Below are 24,490 nucleotides of genomic sequence, written 5' to 3'. Positions count from 1 at the left end.
GAGGGTCACATGGGGACATCAAAACTAACGGCAACTGTTCTGGGAAGATGGTGGCAGCAGTAGTTGCCTAGATTTTGATCTCTTCAAATCCCCTCATAAAAACAGGGCAACTAGATAGCAAAGCCAAAATCCCATCCATAGCACTTACAACAAAACTATGTGACAAGGTATCCCTTTAAATCCCAAAATGCAAATGGGTAAAGGCAAATCACCAACATACATAGAACTAAACTGCTTGGCAGGAAGAAGAAAGCAGCAAGGTGGCAACTAATGGACCTAAGAACAAAACAGCTTCAAAATAGCTAATGGGAATTCACTAGAAGGCACAGCAGGCCAATCTGGAAAACAACAACAACAGCTGAAACTGGAAGCATTCTTACATTTCCAATACCAGGTGAGACAAAGGGTCCATGATAACGTCTGAAGGGGTTGGACCAATGTAGTCCCTGTGAACTCTGAAAACTGATCCACCCAGGCTCCCTTCTAGAACAAGTCCAATAATAAGAAGAAACTGCTGATGTAGAATCAAAACTGAGCAGGATAGAACAAAAGAAGGGGAAGGTCCAGACCAAACTGGGGAAGGGGAAAAGACCCAGGAAATCTCAGAAAGCAGGTCATCATCTTTTAATAAAATATTTTTGTAAGTGGCAATTCTTTTCTTAATCTAAATGATGGATATACAAGTTTTTATTATATCATAATTCTTTATACTCTGCATATTTTTATAAATGTTCCTTTGTACCTACTCAATATTAATTAAAACTTTTAAAAAACACATATTGTTCATAATGAAAAGTCTTCTTGGTTAAGATCATGCTAAGTTGAAATCCAGACCCTGTCATTTACCAACTCTTCAGGCCTCAATTTCCTCTTACGTAAAATGGGCATAATAAAAGATCTCAAGTTAACAAATAATTAAATACTATACTATTAATTCACTACATAAAAATGCATTTCTTATTTTCCATTTCTAACATATCTTTTTGTTTCAGCCAAGGAAGTATATATTTACAGACAAGCACTTTTATTTCATTTAGTGTATCACTAACCAAGATCTGTAATTTCTTGCTACTAATTATAGAACTCCCATATAACAGAACACAAGCTGTCCGTTCCTTTAGCAATGTACTTACTGAACTTAGAACAATACTTGGCACACAGTTAACAAAACAAAGTCCCTTCTCTGATAGGCTGTTATTCCAGGGGAGTGAGACAAACCAACGTGAGAAGAAATAAACAGACAACACATCATACAGTAATAAATCTAGGGGAAAAAAAAGAAGTATGATGTGATAGTCATGGGAGAGGAGGTGTTTTTTTCAGAGAAGATCTCTCCAAGAAAAGAAAATATGAGCCTTCTGGGAAAAGAACATCACAGAGAAAAGAGAGCAAGCACAAAGGCGCTGAGGCAGAAGAACATCTTTGTGTTCAAGAAATGGCAAAGCCAACGTGGCTAGCACAGACTGAGCAGGCGTACAGGAGAAAGACATTACAACAAAGAGAGTGGAAGGGGAAGATTTTATAGGGTCTTATAGGCTACGTTAAGAATTTTGAATTTTACTCGTAGTAAGATAAGAAACTATTGAGCATAGGAGTAATATGTTCCAACATTTTAAAATAATCACTTTATCTACTATGTGAAGAAAAGACTCAGGGGGATAATGAAAGAAGCAGCTAGAACACTTAGGAAGCTACTGCAACTGTCCAAGCAATAGTGGTAATTAGTATACAGGAGCAGAAGTGGAAGTGATGAAAAGTGTCAGATTCTGGATATCCTACTTTTCATATAGTTTAAGCATCTACACACATAAAAAGAATTCTCCAAAATGTTAATATCCCTTTAAAATATTGCTATAGAAATAAAAGTCCTTGAGAAAGTGTTTTAAAACACATAGCAACTGGAAGAATATACTTTAAGGGATGGTTAAACAAATCAATGAGAGACAGTGGCTGTTAAGTGGCAAGGCTCCAAAGTCAAACTTCCTGGTTTTGGATCCTAGCTCAATCACTTGCTAAATACGAAAATTTCAGCAAAGTTCCTCTATGCCTCAGATTTCTCATTTTTCAAATGGAAATAATAATAGCTACTTCATTGGACTCTGGTGATTAAACATGACAACGAATATAAAGAATTTAGCTGACATATGGTAATAACTCAATAAATATTAGCTATCAAATTTATTGTTCTACTCTTAATAGTTTCTACTGCCACTAGTTCCCACTATGTGTCCCATTGCTACTACTATTTATAATATTCCCTTTTATGACTGGTTACATATTCATTTAAAATCATCACAATAAAAATTAACTTCAAGTGCTCCTAATGTTACGTATTTCATTGCTATGGTTTCTAATCAAAAGCACGGTTTTTGCTTTAGGTATAACAAAGCTCTCTGATTTGTATTACACTTTTTTTCTTTAACTTGATGTATCATTCCTCTTAAAGATAACTGAAGCTGAATTTGCAAGAATCCAAAGCAATTCCTACTAACATTTTTTTTTCACTTCAAAACTAAATTCAAAATAAAATTAATGTTAAATTTCATAAGGCTCTGAAAAATCGAACAAAGAGTATGACAATTACCAAAAACAATTACCATAAATATCATGATCACTTGGACTTTTTGTGTAGTTGGCCACATTCTTGATTATCATGTTGTATAACTGTGTGTATAGGTTAGGTTCACAAGATCAACTGTTGGGGGTCAAATATTTGATGCCCTTTCATATTTGAAATGCTTCCACTAAAGAAACATAAGACAACAATACTTACCTCTGGGAGAGGATAAGGGAGAAGGGTGAGAAAGAGACATACTTTGCACTTAAAACCTTTGGCATTATTTGGGTTCCTTCCTTTGCACATGCATTAACTTTTAAGAATATAAAATATTTTTTAAAGAAAAAAATTCCATTTACTAACAATTTACAGATTTTTTTAAATGTCTCATAGTTCACCACAATGGCAGCTTACCAGATTGAAGATGCCAGTAATATATTAGTGCTGTTTGCAAGAAACCTCAATGGAGGCTCCCCAAGGAGTACACAAGATAAAATTCCTCCACCAAAGCAGTGGAGCATAGCAGTAAACCAGCTTGACAGAGGATTCTTCCATGCCACCGCCACTGCTCCTGAAATGATAAAGTAAATATGCCATCTGAGATACTGTATATTAAACAAGTCCTGAGGTACCAGTGGCACTAAACACACTTCTTAATTTCATAATTTTCTAGGACATACTCATAAGTGTGACAATCATGATCATCATAAAACATATCTTTTGTTCTTTAAATCAACACTGGAAATATTTTGTTAAGACATGGGTGACTTGGGCAACTTTAAAATACTCTGTTCAGGATCTTATTGCCAGTTTCCTAGTAGTACATTATTAAACACAATCTCCCCAACCACTGTCTCCTTTCATTCCCAACCCTACTGTAAGTATGCCGGTTAATATGTCAAAGTGATACATTAAGAAAAATTTATAATCTTAAGTACGTAAGAAAATAAAGCCTGAAATAAATAAACTAAAATTTCAATATGACAGGCTTGAAATAGAATAACAAAATAAACCCAGAGGTGAAAGGCTGATGAGGAACAGGTATTTACATCATCTCAAATGTCTCCTAACAAATTATTTATTAATTACAGAGGGAAGTAATAACTTTACAGTGGACAAACCTTGCAGACATCACTGTAAACTAACAATATCAGGTGATTCCTGATATTATGCACTAAGACCACATCATCACTTCCATAGTATTTCTACCAAAAATGTATAACCTGAACTAATTTAATTATACACACTCAAATTGAGCATTATTCTGAAAAAAAACAACAACAGGGCTTCCCTGGTGGCGCAGTGGTTGAGAGTCCACCTGCCGATGCCGGGGACACGGGTTAGTGCCCCGGTCCGGGGAGATCCCACATGCCGCGGAGCGGTTGGGCCCGTGAGCCATGGCCGCTGAGCCTGCGTGTCCGGAGCCTGTGCTCCGCAATGGGAGAGGGCACAACAGTGAGTGGCCCGCGTACGGCATAAAACAACAACAACAACAACAAACACCTAGCCTATATTTTAACAATGTCAAGGTCAAGGAACACACACAAAAAAGGCTGATGGAAAGTTCCAGATTAAATGACATTAAAGAGACAACTAAATGCAACGCATTTCCTAGATCATATCCCCAAGTGAGAAAGAACATCTATAAGAGACCTTTTTGGACAACTGATGAAATCTAAATATGGATTGTGGCTTTGATTACAGTATTGTATCACTGTTAAACTTCCTGATTTTGATAACTATAATGTGGTTCTTAAAATTAACACACTTAAGTAATCAGAAGTAACTGGGCAAAATGTCTCCAATTCACACTCAAGTGGTTCTGAAAAAATACTATGCACAGACAAAAACATCCAGAGAAGTGGTAAAGTACAAACTTCTAGTTATAAGATGAATAAGTTCTTGGGATCTGATGTACAGCATAATGACTGCAGTTAATAATACTGTATAGGGCTTCCCTGGTGGCGCAGTGGTTGAGAGTCCGCCTGCCGATGCAGGGAACACGGGTGCGTGCCCCGGTCCGGGAGGATCCCACATGCCGCGGAGCGGCTGGGCCCGTGAGCCATGGCCGCTGAGCCTGCGCGTCCGGAGCCTGTGCTCCGCAACGGGAGAGGCCACAACAGTGAGAGGCCCGTGTACCGCAAAAAAAAACCCAAAAACAAACAAACAAAAAAATAATAATACTGTATAATAATATCTTATATACTTAAAATTTGCTGAGAATAGATTTTTAAGTGTTGTCACCACACATACACACACACACGTGCACACACACACAAAAGGTAACTGTGAGGTGATGAATGTGCTAATTAACTTGATTGTGGTAATCACAATGTATTTGTATATCAAATCATCACATTGCACACTTTAAATATATATAATTTTGTCAACTATATGTCAATAAAGCTGGGAAAAAAATAAAATAAATGGGGCAAAATGTCAGTAGTTGGTGATTCTGAGTAAAGTATATAGAAGTTCCTTGACCTACTCTGGCAACTCTTCTGTAAGTGAAATTATTAAAGGAAAAAGTACAAGAAAAAAAATTTTTTTTAACCCAGCCAGAGAAATAGAAGCAAACTATAAAAATGAAAGTAGAAACTAATTAGATGCTAAAACAGGCAGATAGAGATAGGCAATCAATAAAGCCAACCCAAAGCTTTTCTTGGAAAAGACCAATAAAACAGAACATTGTTCAGCAAGTCTGAAAAATGGAGGGAAGAGGGGAAGGAATGAATATTAGAAGCAAAAAAAAAAAAAAAAGGAAATAATTTTAGAGAGTTTTTTTATTATAAGAAAACATGCATTTAATCTAATAAATGTGAAGATATAGTTGAAATGGACAATTTTCCTAAAAAATGATATATTAGCAAAATTCCCTTACGAACAGGTAGAAACTTGAACATACAAATAACTACGGACAAAAGTTAGAGGGTAATCCAAGATCTATCTATCCTAAGAAAGGTGCTAGACCCAGATAAATTTATGCAAAACATTTACCAAATATTTTTTGATTACTCATTTTTATGTTATATAACCATTATAGAGTTTAGAAAAACTTTAATCAGTCTATAAACAATATAACTGCAGCATAAAAAATTATAGAGAAAAGAAAGAAGAGAGAAGGAGAGGGGAAGGAGGAAGGGAAAGAGTCAGGGAGGAAGGGAGGAGGGAAAGGAGGGAGGGAAGAAAAAAGAGAGGAAGAAGATACATTATAATTCTAACTTATGAGTATAGTGCACAAATACATCAATAATAAATTGAAACCTAGTTTTTCAAAAGAATAATATATCATAACCAAGTAGATTTTATCCAAAGAATTTAAGGAAGATTCAATAGTTAGAAATTCATTAAAATCATTCATTATAGGGCTTCCCTGGTGGCACAGTGGTTAAGGGTCCACCTGCCAGTGCAGGGGACATGGGTTCAAGCCCTGGTCCGGGAAGATCCCACATGCCGCGGAGTAACTAAGCTCGTGCGCCACAACTACTGAGCCTGCGCTCTAGAGCCTGTGAGCCACAACAACTGAGCCCACGCTCCTAGAGCCCATGCTCCACAAGAGAAGCCACCACAATGAGAAGCCTGCGCACCACAACGAAGAGTGGTCCCCGCTCATGGCAACTGTCGAAAGCCCATGCAGCAATGAGGACCCAACACAGCCAAAAATAAATAAATTAAATAAATACATTTTTTTAAAAAAGACATTTTTTCCAAATAAAGTCACGTTAAAAAAAAAAAAGTGCCTACCTCGGAATACAAGTTTGTTACCTTTAAAAAAAAATTATGCACTATACTAACAAATTATTATGATCACTCCTTTAGACAGAAAGTAAAAGGTCATTTGATAAAAATTCAACATTCCCCTTTAAAAAATCTAGCAATCTAAGAACAGAAAAGAGCCATAAAGGAAAAGATTTACAAGTTTGACATCATCAAAATTTAAAACTTCTACATAACAAAAGACTGGGATAAAATTTTTTTAACCAATAAGGCAAATTCCAACAAATCAATAGAAAAAGACAACAAACACAACAGAAAAATGGGCAAGTCACAAAGCAGAAACTATGAATGACTAATAAATATACCAAAAAACTAAACAAAGGAAAGTCCTCAACTCATCAGTAATTAAGGAAAAAGAAATTTTAAAAATATGTTATTTCATACACCTTCAATTGGCAAAAAAATTTACAGCTTAATATTAACAAATTATCAAAGGTGTGAAGAAATTCACATACTCTTGTGAGAATAAAAACAAGTAAAGCCATTTTGAAAAACAATTTGGCAGTTATCAATTAAAATTTTAAATTTAAAATTGACTCAAGTGCCCAAGGAGTGCCATACAAGAATATTAAAGCAGTGTTGTTCATAATGCTGTGAAAAAAATGAAAACAATCTAAATGACCATCATCAGAGGAAGAGTTAAACCATGATCATTTGCACTATGGAATACTATACAAGAGCAATTCAAGAGTGTGGTAGATCAACGTCAACATGGGAAGATCCCCAAGACATGCTGTTGAGTAAAAACAAGAAACCAAACACAATCATGTTGAAAAAAATTACAGCATGTAATTATTTATGGGCAAAAATGCAAACACTATTCATTTCTATAGGTACATACATTTACATGGAATGCACAGAAAAGGGTCTGCAATACACCAAAATGTTAACTGTTATTATCTCCTGAGAGAAGCTTAGGAGTAGGGAAGATGGTCAAAGGGGCTTTAAATTTATTTAATTATATTGATTATATTATTTAATTATATCTGAATTCTTTAAAATAAAGTGTTTGTTAATTGTATAATTAAATTAAAATTTAGCAAATTATGTCATAACCAATCTGAGGAATATAATGCATCGATTCAAAACAATGTAGCAGCTTTACATGCACTGACGTGACAAGAAGAAAATCATATTTATATGAATATGTACAGTAAGAAATCATTTACGGGGGAAAACAGAAAACTATACATTTCTATAGGTATGTACACATGCAGCTAATGCATAAAAGAAGGTCTGCAAGAATACCCAACCAAACTATTAACTGTTATTACCTCTTAGGGAGAGGCCCTTTTATGCAAAAACAAACAACAAAACAAACTATAGAAATGTATGTGTGAATTCAGTAGGGTAATATCGTCATACTTGTACTAACATGGGAATTCATCTCTATGTGCTCATGGGAAAAAAAAAAAAGAGGGAGATAAAAATTTAAATACTGCAACCCACCATTCCACACAATAAAATGTGCCCAGGAGTGAACATGAGTTGGAAGACGTAAATTTTCGATGGTGTGTATATATCGTCAAATGAAGTGATGCCAAGGTTTAATGATATGCATCTGGTGATAACTCAAGAAATGGTGACTTGTATCAATATGGAAGAAAAACTAGTTTTGAGAAACTTACTAAAAACCAGGATGTCTATCTCCAGTGCAGCAATTTCCCCTAAACTTAAGAATTATTCAAGAGTTATTTTGATGATACATGGCCATGCTATCTTTATAGAGTCAAACCCCTATGTAAGATGTGACACCACTATGTCTCTCTACACATATATATTGCTATCCATCAAAATACGTATACGGGCACTGTTCAGTATTGCCCTGTACGATGATGACTGTTTAGAACATTGGCTAGTCAGCATAATATATGAATATGATCTTTTCTTTTAGTCAGTGGACACTAGCTGCCTTACTGAGCCATTCTCACATTGAGAGGCAATACAGAGTGCTTAAGAATCCAGACTCTGGAGCTTAATTGCCAAGGTATAAATCCTGGCTCCAGCACTTACTCTCTGTGTAAAGTGAACAAGGTAACTGCTTTCCCACATCTTAAAAAAAAAAAAACAAAACAGTAAGCAACAACTATTAGCTATCACTATTATTATAGAAGTAAATAGAAAAAAAAAGAAAATTACCCTTTCCTCTCTACTTCTACCCTTCAGTCACACTCATTTTCTGTAGGGTGGCAACTTCCAGACTTCTTTTTCTGTACTTATTTATACATGCACACCCCTTTTCCCCCTCAAGACCTTCTTCTCCCCCAACCTTGTCCTCGTGTGTGTTTGTCTGTGTGGGTGTGGGTGTGTCCCTCTCTCTCTCTCTCAGGCCATACCCTGGTTAGCTCTGCACACACATTCTGGAAATGGGAGCTCTAAGTGAATGAGAGTTACAATGGGCCCATCATTACACAGTTACTATGAAGACACATTCCAAAGTAACTGATTACTTCTGGTAAATATACAATTAGGGAATATGTCTGTATCCTCTGTATCCCTTAGGGTTGTTCTAATGGAAGATTTAGCATTACTATCACCCATCTGACACAACAATTAGGCTTAGGCAAATTCAAATATGCCAAAAAAGTTTTCCTTTGACCACTAAAACAATCCAAATCAAATTTACTAAATTTGATGCTTTCACACAAATTATTCACTCATGTAATATGCATTTCCAATTAAGTCTGTCAAAATAACTTTCCTTTTCCCTCAACTTTCACGGTATTTTATCCTTTCCTCTTAAAATATATCATGTTCTAGTTTTTGTTCACAAGTGTTAGCTCCACTATAAGACTGATATACCCCTTGAGACTCTAAGAAACTTTAGTATAAAGTAGATGCTCAACAAATGTTTATTGTACAACAGAAAAATATATGTGCAATATTTCAAGAGTGTTAAGTATGATAATTTTACTACCATTAATTTCCCTTAGTTTTATCACAAGTCACAGAGATAACTGTGATTACGTACCAGTTTTGTGACTCTTTGTAGGACCTCTAACCTCTCTTGGCTTAAACTTCAAGTTTCATAAAATGAGAATAACACATAACTTATAAGAACTTAAAATAAGAGAATATACATAAAAATACATATTTACTACCTAGTACATGTCAGACACTCTGTTGATTTGTGTGCTGAATGGATTGATCACTGACAAGAGAGAAAAGAGGCAAGGAGAATGCAACCCTTGGGCTGCTTCTGACTCAATTATCTGAGCCCAAGATATAATACTTTTGAGTTCTTACTGCAAAGCTGGGATGAGAATGACACATTATGGCACTGAAAAGGTACTCATAACCCCAACAGTCTTAAATCAATGAAACTAAGATTTTATTAGACCAAAAAAGAAAGGAAAAGAACAGAGTTAAAGGGAGGGTCTCTCTCATACCAGTCTTTTTTGCCTGATTTTCAAAATTATGTCAGCCAGAAATATTTCTCTAACTCAAACAGACCTTTCTTTAAAGCTTTCTTCAGTACACACACTACCATAACACATTTTTCAGCATGAGGCAATCTTATGACAAAGTTCTTTGGGTATGATGTTCCTTTGTATATATCGTACTGGCACCAGTCAGTTTAATGTGAAGTTAAATTATGAAAACACAGGACTCCCCTGGCAGTCCAGTGGTTAAGACTCTGTGCTTCTACCGCAGGGGGTGCGGGTTTAATCCCTGGTCAGGGAACTAAGATCCGGCATGCCATGAGACAGGGCCAAATAAATAAAAGTATGATGCTTTCAAAATTTATATTAAAAAAAATACAGAAAGTTAACCAGAAACAGCTGTATATCTTTAGGGCATATAAATAATTTTCAGTAGAAAAAAATAGTTAATATGATATCTTTAATTTTTTCTCAGTTTTAAACAAACGTGAGAGGCCCGTGTACAAAAAAAAAAAGTATAAGATATCTGAAGTACATATAATCACCTGGGGACTTTAACATCAAAATATTTTCATTATGAAATGAAAGCTGAGAAATAAAGTCACACTCTACTCCCTTAAATTCATTTAAAATCACATCCACAAAATAATCCCATTCTCCAGCCAAATGAAGTATTAGACTATGTTTTTGTTTTTGTTTTTTGTGGTACGCCGGCCTCTCACCGCTGTGGCCTCTCCCGCGGCGGAGCAACAGGTTCCGGACGCGCAGGCTCAGCGGCCATGGCTCACGGGCCCAGCCGCTCCACGGCATGTGGGATCCTCCCAGACCGGGGCATGAACCCGTATCCCCTGCATCGGCAGGCGGGCTCTCAACCACTGCGCCACCAGGGAAGCCCTATTAGACTATGTTTAACATACTTTTACTGACTTAGTTAAAACAAAGACTAGAAAGATATTCTTTAATGTACTGCACACATGACTTCTTTATTTTGATATACTCAGTCTACTTTAGTTCCGCAGTGTGTCTCCGTTTTTAAGAAATAGTTACACTGTAGCTATTTCCAAACAGTCAGCATTCAGCTTGCTGGTGGTTAATATGACTTCCGGAAAGAAGCAGGGGAATGCTCTAGCCTTCTTAAAGCCTCATCTCCAGAGGTTAAGTATTTTTAAATTGCATATTAGTAAACTTTTGCCCTAGTCTTTCCCATTTATAGATTTATCTCTTTAAGAAGAAAAATTAACAACATAATCTAGCTCATATGCCTCAAGTATGCTTTTTCATCAAAATATTTTAAAATAATCATGTAGGCAACAATGGCTTAGAGATTACCTGTGACACAATTCAAGGAGTTTTATATCAAGTATGAATCATAGTGGGCCAAGTAAATCCACGGCTGTGGTTATTTCCCCAGTTCCTTAATGTATAACTAGACTAGACATACTTAGCAACTGGCACACTCTGCATATTGATTCTCTGATCCTTGGAATAAGGATCATTATGATAGGAATGATCAGGTAGAAGCCCCTAGAGTTTCTTCTCCTCACCAAGATATTTTTACAAAGCAGTATTACAGAGATGAGTACCATAACCAAAAACATGAAAGATGAAAGACGATGATAGCTATCACATTCCACTTAACTTGCTTGCTTGGGCTATATGTAAAGCAGATGGATCTTGAAAAATAATTGTGAACTATTTTAAATGTAGACTGGTAATGACTCCAACTGCAGCTGGTATTCAAAATACAGTATTTTTACTAGAACAAATCAGCATTAACCTCTGTAACCTAGTAAAGAAATGCTTTTTTCTCCATATTAATTTGCAAAGAATCCCAGAAACACTTTGCTTTTACCTGACAGGTTTAACAGTACACTATCACAGTCTTGCCTCAGATCTATGTCAACTCTCCTGCTCTCTAAACAAGTCCACAGAAATTATGATCATATTGACAGTCCACAAAACATCACATTGGCCTGCCACACTGAAGGCATTATACTGACTAGATCTATGGACAGGAAATAGCCAGCACTTTAGATATCTTAATATTACATATGGAAACCAGAAAGCATGTAGTTAAACCCCACTCCTAGGTTTCTGTACCGGAGTCCAGTCAGGAAACAGAAAATACAAAGTTTTATTAACAGAAAGGATTTAATATAAATAAGTAAGTAGGTATAAAATTGTTAACTAGATTATTGAAAAAGTAAAAAGTAAATACTATGGTGTCACAGAAGTATCAACTGTAGAAAGCTGTTACCACTCCTGGGGGAACAAAGGATAGGCTGAAATTATTAAAACTTAGAAGCTTGGAGGAAGAGCTCTTTAGACTCAAAACTGAAGACTCCTGGAGAGGCGACACTGCTCAGCTGGTGCTCTGGTCCACCTCACTCACTGAGTTTTAAGTTCTGAGTTTTAAATACTGAGTTTTAAGTTCTTATCCCAAGCTACCTAGTTAGTGGTAGAGTTTGAACTAAACACTGGTCTTCCGACTTCTGACTTTATGAATGCTTTCTACTACAGCACACTCCCTGATCAATGTTTTGTCAGGTCACTCAAATATTCTAAGTTTCCTTTAGCTTAAAAAATATTAAAGAGAGGACCTTCATGATGGTGGAGGAGTAAGACGTGGAGATCACATTCCTCCCAACAAATACATTAAAAATACATGTACGTGTGGAACAACTCCTACAGAACACCTACTGAACGCTGGCAGAAGACCTCAGACTTCCCAAAAGGCAAGAAACTCTCCACCTGCCTGGGTAGGGGAAAGGAAAAAAGAAAAAACAGAGACAAAAGAATAGAGATAGGACCTGCAACTTGGGGAGGGAGCTGTAAAGGAGGAAACGTTTCCACACACTAGGAAGCCACTTCACTGGTGGAGGTGAGGAGTGGGTGGGAGAGGGAAGCCTCAGAGCCACGGAGGACAGCGCAGCAACAGGGGTGCGGAGGGCAAAGCGGAGAGACTCCCACACAGAGGTCAGTGCTGACCAGCACTCAACAGCGTGAGAGGCTTGTCTGCTCACCCACCAGGGTGGATGGGGGCTGGGAGCTGAGGATCGGGCTTCGGAGGTGAGATCCCAGGGAGACGACTGGGGTTGGCTGAGTGAACACAGCCTGAAGGGGGCTAATGCTCCACAGCTAACCAGGAGGGAGTCCGGGAAAAAGTCTGGAACTGCCTAAGAGGCAAGAGACCATTGTTTCGGGGTGTGCGAGGAGAGGAGATTCAGAACACCACCTAAACAAGCTTCAGAAACAGGCACAAGCCGCAGCTATCAGCACGGACACCAGAGACAGGCATGAAATGCTAAGCCTGCTTCTGCAGCCACCAAGAAGCCTTTGTGCGAGCACAGGTCACTCTCCACACCTCCCCTCCTGGGAGCCTGTGCGGCGCGCCACTGCCAGGGTCCCGTGATCTAGAGGCAACTTCCCCAGGAGAACACACGGCGCCCCAGGCTGTTACAACGTCATGCCAGCCTCTGCTGTCGCAGGCTCACCCCGCATTCTGTACCCCTCCCGACCACCGGCCTGAGTGAGCCAGAGCCCCCTAATCAGCTGCTCCTTTAACCCCGTCCTGTCTGGGCGAAGAACAGACGCCAGAGGGCGACCTACACACAGAGGCAGGGCCAAATCCAAAGCTGAACCCCAGGAGCTGTGGGAACAAAGAAGAGAAAGAGAAATTTCTCCCAGCAGCCTCAGGAGCAGCAGATTAAATCTCCACAATCAACTAGATGTTCCCTGCATTGTGGAATACCTGAATAGACAACGAATCATCCCACCATTGAGGCAGTGGGCTTTGGGATCAACTGTAGACTTGGGGTTTGCTGAATGCAACACCCTGGTTACTGATTTCTATGTTTATCATAGCATAGTTTTTAGTGATTCTTACCATTGGTGGATTTGTTTACTGGTTTGCTTGCTTTCTTTTATTTTATTATTTATTCTTATTTTTTATTTTAATAACTACATTTATTTTATTTATTTATTTTTCTTTCTTTCTTTTTTTCTCCCTTCTCTTCTGAGCCGGGTAGCAGACAGGGTCTTGGTGCTCCAGCCAGGTGTCAGGCCTGAGCCTCTGAGGTGGGAGAGTTCAGGACATTAGACCACCAAGACCTCCTGGCCCCATGTAATATCAATCAGCGAGAGCTCTCCAAGAGATCTCCATCTCAACACTAAGACCCTGCTCCTCTCAACGACCAGCAAGCTCCAGTGCTGGACACCCCATGCCAAACAACTAACAAGAACACAGCCCCACTCATTAGCAGAGAGGCTGCCTAAACTCATAAGTTCACAGACACCCCAAAACACAACACTGGATACGGTCCTGCCCACCAGAAAGACAAGATCCAGCCTCATCCACCAGAACACAGGCACCAGTGCCCTCCACCAGGAAACCTACACAACCCACTGAACCAACCTTACCCACTGGGGGCAGACACCAAAAACAACGGGAACTACGAACCTGCAGCCTGCAAAAGGGAGACTCTAAACACAGTAAGTTAAGCAAACTGAGAAGACAGAGAAATACTCAGCAGATGAAGGAGCAAAATAAAAACCAACCAGACCAAACAAATGAAGACGACATAGGCAGTCTACCTGAAAAAGAATTCAAAGTAATGATAGTAAATATGATCCAAAATCTTGGAAATAGAATGGAGAAAATACAAGATACGTTTGACAAAGAACTAGAAGAACTAAAGCGCAAACACACAATGATGAACAACACAATAAATGAAATTTAAACGGCTCTAGAAGGAATCAATAGCAGAATAACTGAGGCAGAAGAACGGGTAAGTGATCTGGAAGATAAAATAGTGGAAATAATTACCAGAGAGCAGAATAAAGAAAAAAGAATGAAAATAATTGAGGACAGTCTCAGAGACCTCTAGGACATTAAACGCACCAACATTTTAATTATAGGGCTCCCAGAAGAAGAAAAGAAAAAGAGTCTGAGAAAGTATTTGAAGAGATTATAGTTGAAAACTTCCCTAATATAGGAAAGGAAATAGTCAATCAAGTCCAGGAAGCATAGAGTCTCCTAGAGGACAAATCCAAGGTGAAACATGCCAAGATACATATTAATCAAACTATCAAAAATTACATACAAAGAAAAAATATTAAAAGCAGCAAGGGAAAAGCAACAAATAACATACAAGGGAATCCCCACAAGGTTAACAGCTGATCTTTCAGCAGAAACTCTGCAAGCCAGAAGGGAGTGGCAAGACATATTTAAAGTGATGAAAGGGAAAAGCCTAAAACCAAGATTACTCTACCAGGCAAGAATCTCATTCAGATTCAATGGAGAAGTTAAAAACTTTACAGATAAGCAAAAGCTAAGAGAATTCAGCACCACCAAACCAGCTTTACAACAAATGCTAAAGTAAGTTCTCTAGGCAGGAAACACAAGAGAAGGAAAAGACCTAAAATAACAAACCTGAAACAATTAAGAAAACAGTAATAGGAACATACGTATCGATAATTACCTTAAATGTAAACGGATTAAACACTCCAACCAAAAGACACAGACTGGCTGAATGGATACAAAAACAAGACCCATATATATGATGTTTACAAGAGACTCACTTCAGACCTAGGGACACATACAGACTGAAAGTGAGAGGATGAAGAAATTTATTCAATACAAATGGAAATCAAAAGAAAGCTGGAGTAGCAATACTCATATCAGATAAAATAGACTTTAAAATAAAGACTACTACAACAAAGAAAGAAAGACACTACATAACGACCAAGGGATCAATCCAAGAAGAACATGTAACAATTGTAAATGCTTATGCACCCAACATAGGAGCACCTCAATACATAAGGCAAATATTAACAACCATAAAAGGGGAAATCAACAGTAACACAATAATAGCAGGGGACTTTAACACCCCACTTTCACCAATGGACAGATCATCCAAAATGAAAATAAATAAGGAAATGCAAGCTTTAAATGACACATTAACGATATGGACTTAATTGATATTTATAGGACATTCCATCCAAAAACAACAAAATACACTTTCTTCTCAAGTGGTCATGGAACATTCTGCAGAATAGATCATATCTTGGGTCACAAATCAAGCCTTGGTAAATTTAAGAAAACTGAAATCGTATCAAGTATGTTTTGCGACCACAACGCTATGAGACTAGATACCAATTACAGGAAAAAACCTGTAAAAATACAAACACATGGAAGCTAAACAATACACTACTTAATAACCAAGAGACCAACGAAGAAACCAAAGAGGAAATCAAAAAATACCTAGAAAAAAATGACAATGAAAATACAATGACCCAAGGCCTATGGGATGCACCAAAAGCAGTTTTAAAAGGAAAGATTATAGTAAAACAATCCTACCTCAAGAAACAAGAAATATCTCAAATGAACAATCAAACCTTACACCTAAAGCAATCAGAGAAAGAAGAAGAACAACAACAAAAATATTAGCAGAAGGAAAGAAATCATAAAAACCAGATCAGATATAAATGAAAAAGAAATGAAGGACACAATAGCAAAGACCAATAAGACTAAAAGCTGGTTTTTTGAGAAGATAAACAAAATTGATAAACCATTAGCCAGACTCATCAAGAATAAAAGGGAAAAGGCTCAAATCAACAGAATTACAAATGAAAAAGGAGAAGTACCAACTGACACTGCAGAAATACAAACGACCATGAGAGATTACTACAAGCAACTTATATGCCAATAAAATGGACAACCTGGAAGAAATGGACAAACTCTAAGAAGGGCACAACCTTCTGAAACTGAATCAGGAAGAAACAGAAAATATAAACAGACCAATCACAAGCACTGAAATTGAAACTGTGATTAAAAATCTTCCAACAAACAAAAGCACAGGACTAGATGGCTTCACAGATGAATTCTATCAACATTTAGAGAAGAGCTAACACCTATCCTTCTCAAACTCTTCCAAAATATAGCAGATGGAGGAACACTCCCAAATGCATTCTACGAGGCCACCATTATCTGATACCAAAACCAGACAAAGATGTCACAAAGAAAGAAAACTACAGGCCAATATCACTGATTAACATAGATGCAAAAATCCTCAATAAAATACTAGCAAACAGAATTCAACAGCACATTAAAAGGATCATACACCATGATCTAGTGGGGTTTATCCCAGGAATGCACGGATTCTTCAATATAGGCAAATCAATCAATGTGATACACCATATTAACAAACTGAAGGAGAAAATCAAATCATCTTCTCAATAGATGCAGAAAAAGCTTTCAACAAAATTCAACACCCATTTATGATAAAAACCCTCCAGAAAGTAGGCATAGAGGGAACTTACCTCAACAAAATAAAGGCTATATATGACAAACCCACAGCCAACATCATTCTCAATGGTGAAAAACTAAAACCATTTCCACTAATATCAGGAACAAGACAAGGTTGCCCACTCTCTGGAAGTTTTAGCCACAGCAATCAGAGAAGAAAAAGAAAGAAAAGGAATCCAAATTGGAAAAGAAGAAGTAAAACTGTCACTGTTTGCAGCTGACAAGATACAATACATAGAGAATCCTAAAGATGCTACCAGAAAACTACTAGAGCTAACCAATGAATTTGTTAAAGTAGCAGGACACAAAATTAATGCACACAAATCTCTTGCATTCCTATACACTAATGACGAAAAATCTGAGAGAGAAATTAAGGAAACATTCCCATTTACCACTGCAACAAAAAGAGTAAAATACCTAAGAATAAACCTACCTAAGGAGACAAAAGACCTGTATGCAGAAAACTATATGACACTGATGAAAGGAATTAAAGATGATAAAAACAGGACAGATATACCATATTCTTGGATTGGAAGAATCAACATTGTGAAAATGACCATACTACCCAAAGCAATCTATAGATTCAATGCAATCCCTATCAAACTACCTGTGGCATTTTTCAAAACAAAACAAAAAATTTCACAATTTGTATGGAAACAAAAAGACCCCGAATAGCCAAAGCAATCTTGAGAAAGATAAACAAAGCTGGAGGAACTGGGCTCCCTGACTTCAGACTACACTACATAGCTACAGTAATCAAGACAGTATGGTACTGGCACCAAAACAGAAATATAGATCAATGGAACAGGACAGAAAGCCCAGAGATAAACCCACACACATGTGGTCACCTTGTCTTTGATAAAGGAGGCAAGAATATACAAAGGAGAAAAGACAGCCTCTTCAATACATGGTGCTGGGAAAACTGGACAGCTACATGTGCAAGAATAAAATTAGAACACTCCCTAACACCATACACAAAAATAAACTCTAAATGGATGAAAGACCTAAATGTAAGGCCAGACACTGTCAAACTCTTAGAGGAAAACATAGGCAGAACACTCTATGACATAAATCATAGCAACATCCTTTTTGTCCCACCTCCTAGAGAAATGGAAATAAAAACAAAAATAAACAAATGGGACCTAATGAAACTTAAAAGCTTTTGCACTGCAAAGGAAACCATAAACAAGATGAAAAGACAACCCTCAGAATAGGAGAAAATATTTGCAAATGAAGCAACTGACAAAGGATTAGTCTCCAAAATATACAAGCAGCTCATGCAGCTCATTATCAAAAAAACAAACAATCCAATCCAAAAATGAAAAGAAGACCTACACAGACATTTCTCCAAAGATGATATACAGACTGCCAACAAACACATGAAATGATGCTCAACATCACTAATCATTAGAGAAATGCAAATCAAAACTACAATGAGGTATCACTTCACACCTGTCAGAATGGCCATCATCAAAAAATCTACAAACAGTAAATGCTGGAGAGGGTGTGGAGAAAGGGAACCCTCCTGCACTGTTGGTGGGAATGTAAATTGATACAGCCACTATGGAGAACAGTATGGAGGTTCCTTAAAAAACTAAAAATAGAACTACCATATGACCCAGCAGTCCCACCCCTGGGCATATACCCTGAGAAAACCATAATTCAAAAAGAGTCATGTACCATAATGTTCATTGTAGCATTATTTACAATAGCCAGGACATGGAAGCAACCTAAGTGTCCATTGACAGATGAATGGATAAAGAAGATTTGGCACATGTATACAATGGAATATTACTCAGCCATAAAAAGAAACTAAATTGAGGTATTTATAGTGAGGTGGATGGCCCTAGAGACTGTCATCCAGAGTGAAGTATGTCAGAAAGATAAAAACAAATATTGTACGCTAACACATATACATGGAATCTAAAATAAAAAAATGGTTCTGAAGAACCTAGGGGCAGGACAGGAATAAAGATGCAGACGTAGAGAATGGACTTGAGGACACGGGCAGGTGGAAGGGTAAACTGGGACGAAGTGAGAGAGTGGCATGGCCATACATACACTACCAAATGTAAAATAGGTAGCTAGTGGGAAGCAGCCACATAGCACAGGGAGCTCAGCTTGGTGCTTTGTGACCACCTAGAGGGGTGAGATAGGGAGGATGAGAGGGAGGCTCAAGAGGGAGGGCATATGCGGATACATGTATAATATATGTATATGTATAGCTGATTCACTTTGTTATACAGCAGAAACTAACACAACATTGTAAAGCAATTATACTCCAATAAAGATGTTAAAAAATATATATTAAAGATATTTAAGTAAGATTCTCTGTACTCACATAAGTAAATTATGGACTGTCATTTCTGAGACATCCTTTTCCACCCCACACTGGGCAGAATCTGCTCTTTTTTTTTTTTTTTTTTTAGAATCTGCTCTTTTAAAAGCATGCTATAACAAAGAGGCCTTTGGGGGGATCATAGTTGTTCTATTTTTACCTGGATGTTGATTAACATAGTTGTGCTCATTCTGAAAATTCACTGAACTATACATTTACGATTACTTTTGCACTTTTCTGTATGTGTTTACGTCGGAATTCATAAAGATAGCAAAAGTATGCTGCCACCTTCCCAGAATCCCCAGAACTGATAAATTCTTGTTTTGTTAATCTTTTCATCTCCCACAGATTAGAGGAAGGAACAATGACAAACTTTATTCCTGGATTTAATTCCTGAAAACAAATGAGAAACTGAATGGTGATGTGGAAATGACCGAAATCATGGGAGAAAATAACGATGCCAAATGACAACTTATTGAGAAATTGCTAAATACTGAGAAACCTGGAACATTAAATGTATCTGCAAAGAGAGAGCACAGAATAGTTGAGAACTTTGAAATTAGCCCAAGAACTAGCTCCATAATTTACTAAACTATGTGACTTAAGTAAGGTTATTTTATTCCTGTAAGACTACTCATCTGTAAAATGTGTTCAATAATACCTACCTAAAGAGATGTATGAGGATTAGAATGAAGACACTGAAATGTTTTTCATGTATCTGAAATGAATGAATATTATTAATGTATAAGAAAGGTAATGCAACCTTATGTGACACTGCAAGGAAAGAGAAGGAGGAGGAGGGGGAGGCAGAGGAGATTACAGCGACAACAGCACAGTTGAATTCTTTCAGAGCTATAACAGTAACTTTCATCTTGGTATCCTCAACATCTAATATAGTACCTACTACAGTGAATATTTGCTTAATTGAACTACATATGATTTGAGGGAAGTTAGCAAAATAGTGGTCAGAGAATTAAGAGTAAAATAATAGATTTTGTGTGTAAAAATCAAGTGGAGATCATTGTAGGTTAAATTTTCAGGATGTCTTACAGAAAATAGCAATCGGATATGAATGTAGGATTAAAGAAATGTGTTTATTTTAATGAACATTTAAATAGGAAAAAAACAGAGAACACAGATTTAAAATGTAAGAGAGATTACAACTGATGACATAAACATTCCGTTAAAATGGTTTCTGACCAACAATTCCCAAAGCAGCATTTTCCAACTTCCTAATAAAATGCCCAGGAAAATAGAAAAAACAAACCAAAAAAACCCCTACACTACTAGCCAAAACTAAAAGCTATAGACAATCAGATGCCAGAGTTCAAGAGGAACTAAGGTTAAGTATGAGGCAAATGGAAGTAAACTAAGAAATAAAAAAGAATCCAACATATTAAATACCCCCTGATGCTGTGGTAATCTGAATGGGAGGGGATATCTGTATGTGTATGGCTGATTCACTTTGTTGTGCAGTGGAGGCTAACACAACATTATAAAGCAACCATACTCCAATAAAAATTTTAAAATAAATAAAAAATTTAAAAAATACCCCCTGATGGTTTCACTTGTGAAGTGCAAGTCACATGGAAAAGGAAGGGTGTAGGGGGGATAATCATCTTTCCTTGGATTTGAAGGCCTACAACCTAAACCAAACAAAAAAAAAAGATGCCATCCTTATCAACACCACAGATAGAAAGAGTTAATCCCCTTTACCCACTTGCCCTCAGTAGTCTAGATCTAGGCATAGTCTGTAAGCCATAAGATGTAAACTATAGAAAGTGGGGAGTGAGGTACTGGCAGTGATAGAGTACATTCCAGAAGTCAAGAGTCTCAAGGAGTAACATGCTTGAGGAGATAAGGATAAGAAGAACCCGGTAGCAGTACATAGATGAATTGCGGTTTTATTGTACTACAGGTCTGTGTTCTAAAGAATCAGTCCCTGGGGAACAGAAAAAAGTTGCCAATTAAGTAAAGTTTTATATAAGGATTGGCAAATGAAAATCCCTAATGAATTAAACTAATACATCAAACAGTTTATTCCAAAAATGTAAGGATAATTCATTTTTTTAAATGTATTACATTTTAAACAGGAAAAACAATATGATCAACTCAATAGATTTATATAAGTATAAATACAAATGGCCAGCAAACATTAGTAACTATGACAGATGCAAATGAAAACTGTGTTTTCTGATCATCAGAATGACAAGATATTTAGGACTGATAACAGCCAATACTGTGAAAGGACAGTCTAACACAATTCTAGTAAAAGCAGGTTCACTCTTTTGTGTGAATTCTATAATTTTTACATGTTTACAAGTACTGGTACTGGAATATATTTTTACACCATGTGTAACACTGTACTAGCGTCCAATTAGTCCAATGGTTCTCAAGGTTTTTGGTCTCAGGACTCCTCTGCACCCCCCAAAATTAGTGAGCAGATGAATGGTTACCAGGGGCTTGGGGAGGGCTGACTACAAAGGGGCAGGAGGGAATCTGGGGTGGGTGATGAAACTGTTCTCTATCTTGATTGTGGTGGTAGTTACATGACTGTATGTGTTTGTCCAAAATCATAGAACTTTATATTTAAAAGGGTGAATATAATACAGGTAAATTAAACCTTTAAAAAGGCTGACTCCAAAACAAAATTCTTGAAGACCCCCTAAAAAGCTTTTCTTTATGTGGGTTATCAATATTTATTAGCTTATTAGAAATCATAAATGAGACAATTTTTGAATAGTTCCTTAGGTATTCATTTTTTAAATAATAAATGCACTAAATGTTAAAAAATAATATATTTTTCATGAAAAATAACTATTTTCCAAAGTAAAAAATATTTGGTGAGAAAACTCACACTTTTTTAGTAAATCTCTTTCATGTCTGCTTCAAATTGAAAACAGATGGATTCTCATATCTGCTTCTGCATTCAACCTGTTACAGTACGGCAGGTCATGTGGCCTCTGGAAAACTCCACTGTATATTTGTGAGAAAATGAGTGTGAAAAAGATGACATCTGCATATTATTATGAAAATAATTTTGAGTTGGAAGTGTCAGGAACCCCAGGGGCTCCTGGACCACACTTTGAGAACCTCTGATTTAAGCTATACAAGAAAATACCAGGGCCTCCCTGGTGGCGCAGTGGTTGAGAGTCCACCTGCCGGTGCAGGGGACATGGGTTCGTGCCCCGGTCCAGGAAGATCCCACATGCCGCGGAGCGGCTGGGCCCGTGAGCCACGGCCGCTGAGCCTGTGCGTCCGGAGCCTGTGCTCCACGACGGGAGAGGCCACAACAGTGAGAGGCCCGCGTACCACAAAAAAAAAAAAAAAAAAAAAAAGAAAATACCAAATACTGAATATGGCATAATAATAAAATGTACTTATTTTCAAATCAAGGAAGCAGTCTCTTATGCAGATTATCTGTCCCGATTTAATACACTAATATTCCCCTTATCCAGGTCAAAACTGCTACCAAACAATGATTTAGGCTGAACTACAAATTTCAATTTAAATGAAAAATATTTCTGAGGTCCAGGGTTTTAAAGAAAACAAAAAACCCGCAAAAAACAGACCATAAGAGGTACAGCATCATCCTCAATCCCTCACTCACTGACTGTAGGACGAGGCAGATTAAAAGCAGCATGAACACAGAGAAAGTAAGGCAAAGAAAATGCCTGATCTCAAAAAAAGAAGAAAGCATAAAATGAAAAGGCAGGTAGAATAAGGGCAAAAGTAAAGCAATACAGGAGCAAATATATCCTGAATGTAAAATACAAGAAGAAACAAATATTGCTCCTTGTGTGCATGCTTGAAAGAACTCAAAACTCTGTATTAAGACCACATCCCCACTGTACAGAGAAGGGAAGCTACGGCAAATGGCTTTCTTGTACAACGTCACTCATATGACCCAAAATGGGAAGCCACTCCTCTCAGCAATCATTGTCTAACATGCTAAACAAGGTGGGAGACCTCTCCGTTAAGGGGAACTTGGGGGTGCCTACTTAAGGCTCTTTATTTCAGTGTTTACCCAACTTTCAAAACCGGAGAGCCGTCCAGAACCATTCACTACCCCAAGCGACGAAGTCAGACGTGCTGTCTCCGGGAGCTTTGTTCCCAGGTCATTTTAAAATACTTTCCAAGGAACTGGTGGCACCGCCGGGAGACGGCGCAACCCCTGGGCGGACGCGGGCAGTCCTGGGCTCCCAACAGCGGCTGCGGCCGCCCTGTCACCTGTCCCGGGAGTCCCGCCCGCGGCGGTGGGGCGCCCCCGCACTCCCCCCAACCCAGCGCCTCCTTTGGCGAGGACCGCCCGGGCCTCATTTTCCCCACCTGTACTCGAGGGGTCGGACGGGACACCTCTTGGCGCCCCTCTAGCTCGACTATAGGACTCCGGGCGGGGGGGCAGCTCGGCCGCTACCCCGCTCAGGCCGTACTCGCTGTGAGGGGGATCCCGAGGGGGCCGGTCCTCGGCGCCCCGCACTCACCCGGCTGATGCTTCAGTGCCATCACCGACACCAGGTAGTGGGCGATGTCAAAAAAGGGAAACATGGAAGTACGAGAAAAGGCAAGGGACAGCTCATTCCACGGACAGTCCATCACGACGACCGACCGCCGCAGCCGAAGCAGCCGCGGCGACGGGTTCCCGGCGTGCGCGACGAGGGGAGGGGTAAGTTACGGCCGCGGCCGCCCGCTCTTCGCCTGGGCCTCTCGGAGCTCTGCGCGTGCGCCTTGACACCCGTCGCCGGCGCGCGGAGGGGGCGGGCCGCGTGTCCCAGGAGCCTCGGATGCGCTGGTGGTTGGCCGCTGGGCGGGGTGAGGAGGGCCGGGGCTTGTTCTAATAAGAGTCCAGCGTCTTCTGCGTGCTGCGAGTTGTGTAAGACGCGGAGAGTGGTCAGATGAATACAACATAAATAATAAATATGCATTATTTCTCTTAACATTTAGTGCATTTATTATTTTTAGAACGAATACATAAAGAACTATTTTAAATGTTTCTCAGTTATTTCTAATATGCTAAGTATTGATACATGAAACCCATAAACGTCTTCAGGACTTTTTGGGATCCTCAAGAAAAATTTTTAAGTCGGCTTTTTTAAAGGTTTAATTTAAATACATTTTATTCACCGTTT

The 24,490-nt window shown here is 38.2% G+C and overlaps 1 protein-coding gene across 2 annotated transcripts in view; it reads right to left on the bottom strand.

Moving 5' to 3' along the window:
* The window catches only part of TMEM38B (transmembrane protein 38B), a 70,087-nt gene extending 46,006 nt beyond the window's left edge, over positions 1–24,081 (bottom strand). The window contains exons 1-2 of one of the 2 annotated variants that reach the window (XM_073806355.1): positions 23,846–24,081; positions 2,972–3,128 (exon numbers count right to left, since the gene is read on the bottom strand). In XM_073806355.1, coding sequence (XP_073662456.1) covers positions 2,972–3,128; positions 23,846–23,957 — 269 coding nt within the window. In that variant the 5' untranslated portion in view covers positions 23,958–24,081. The remainder of the gene's footprint in view (positions 1–2,971; positions 3,129–23,845) is intronic. The other variant, XM_019949100.3, reaches the window with a different exon arrangement.
* Between the last annotated feature and the right edge of the window lie 409 nt (positions 24,082–24,490).

Source organism: Tursiops truncatus, chromosome 6, assembly GCF_011762595.2.
Source record: "Tursiops truncatus isolate mTurTru1 chromosome 6, mTurTru1.mat.Y, whole genome shotgun sequence".
Lineage (NCBI taxonomy): Eukaryota > Metazoa > Chordata > Mammalia > Artiodactyla > Delphinidae > Tursiops > Tursiops truncatus.
This window is presented reverse-complemented; position numbering and strand designations above follow the sequence as displayed.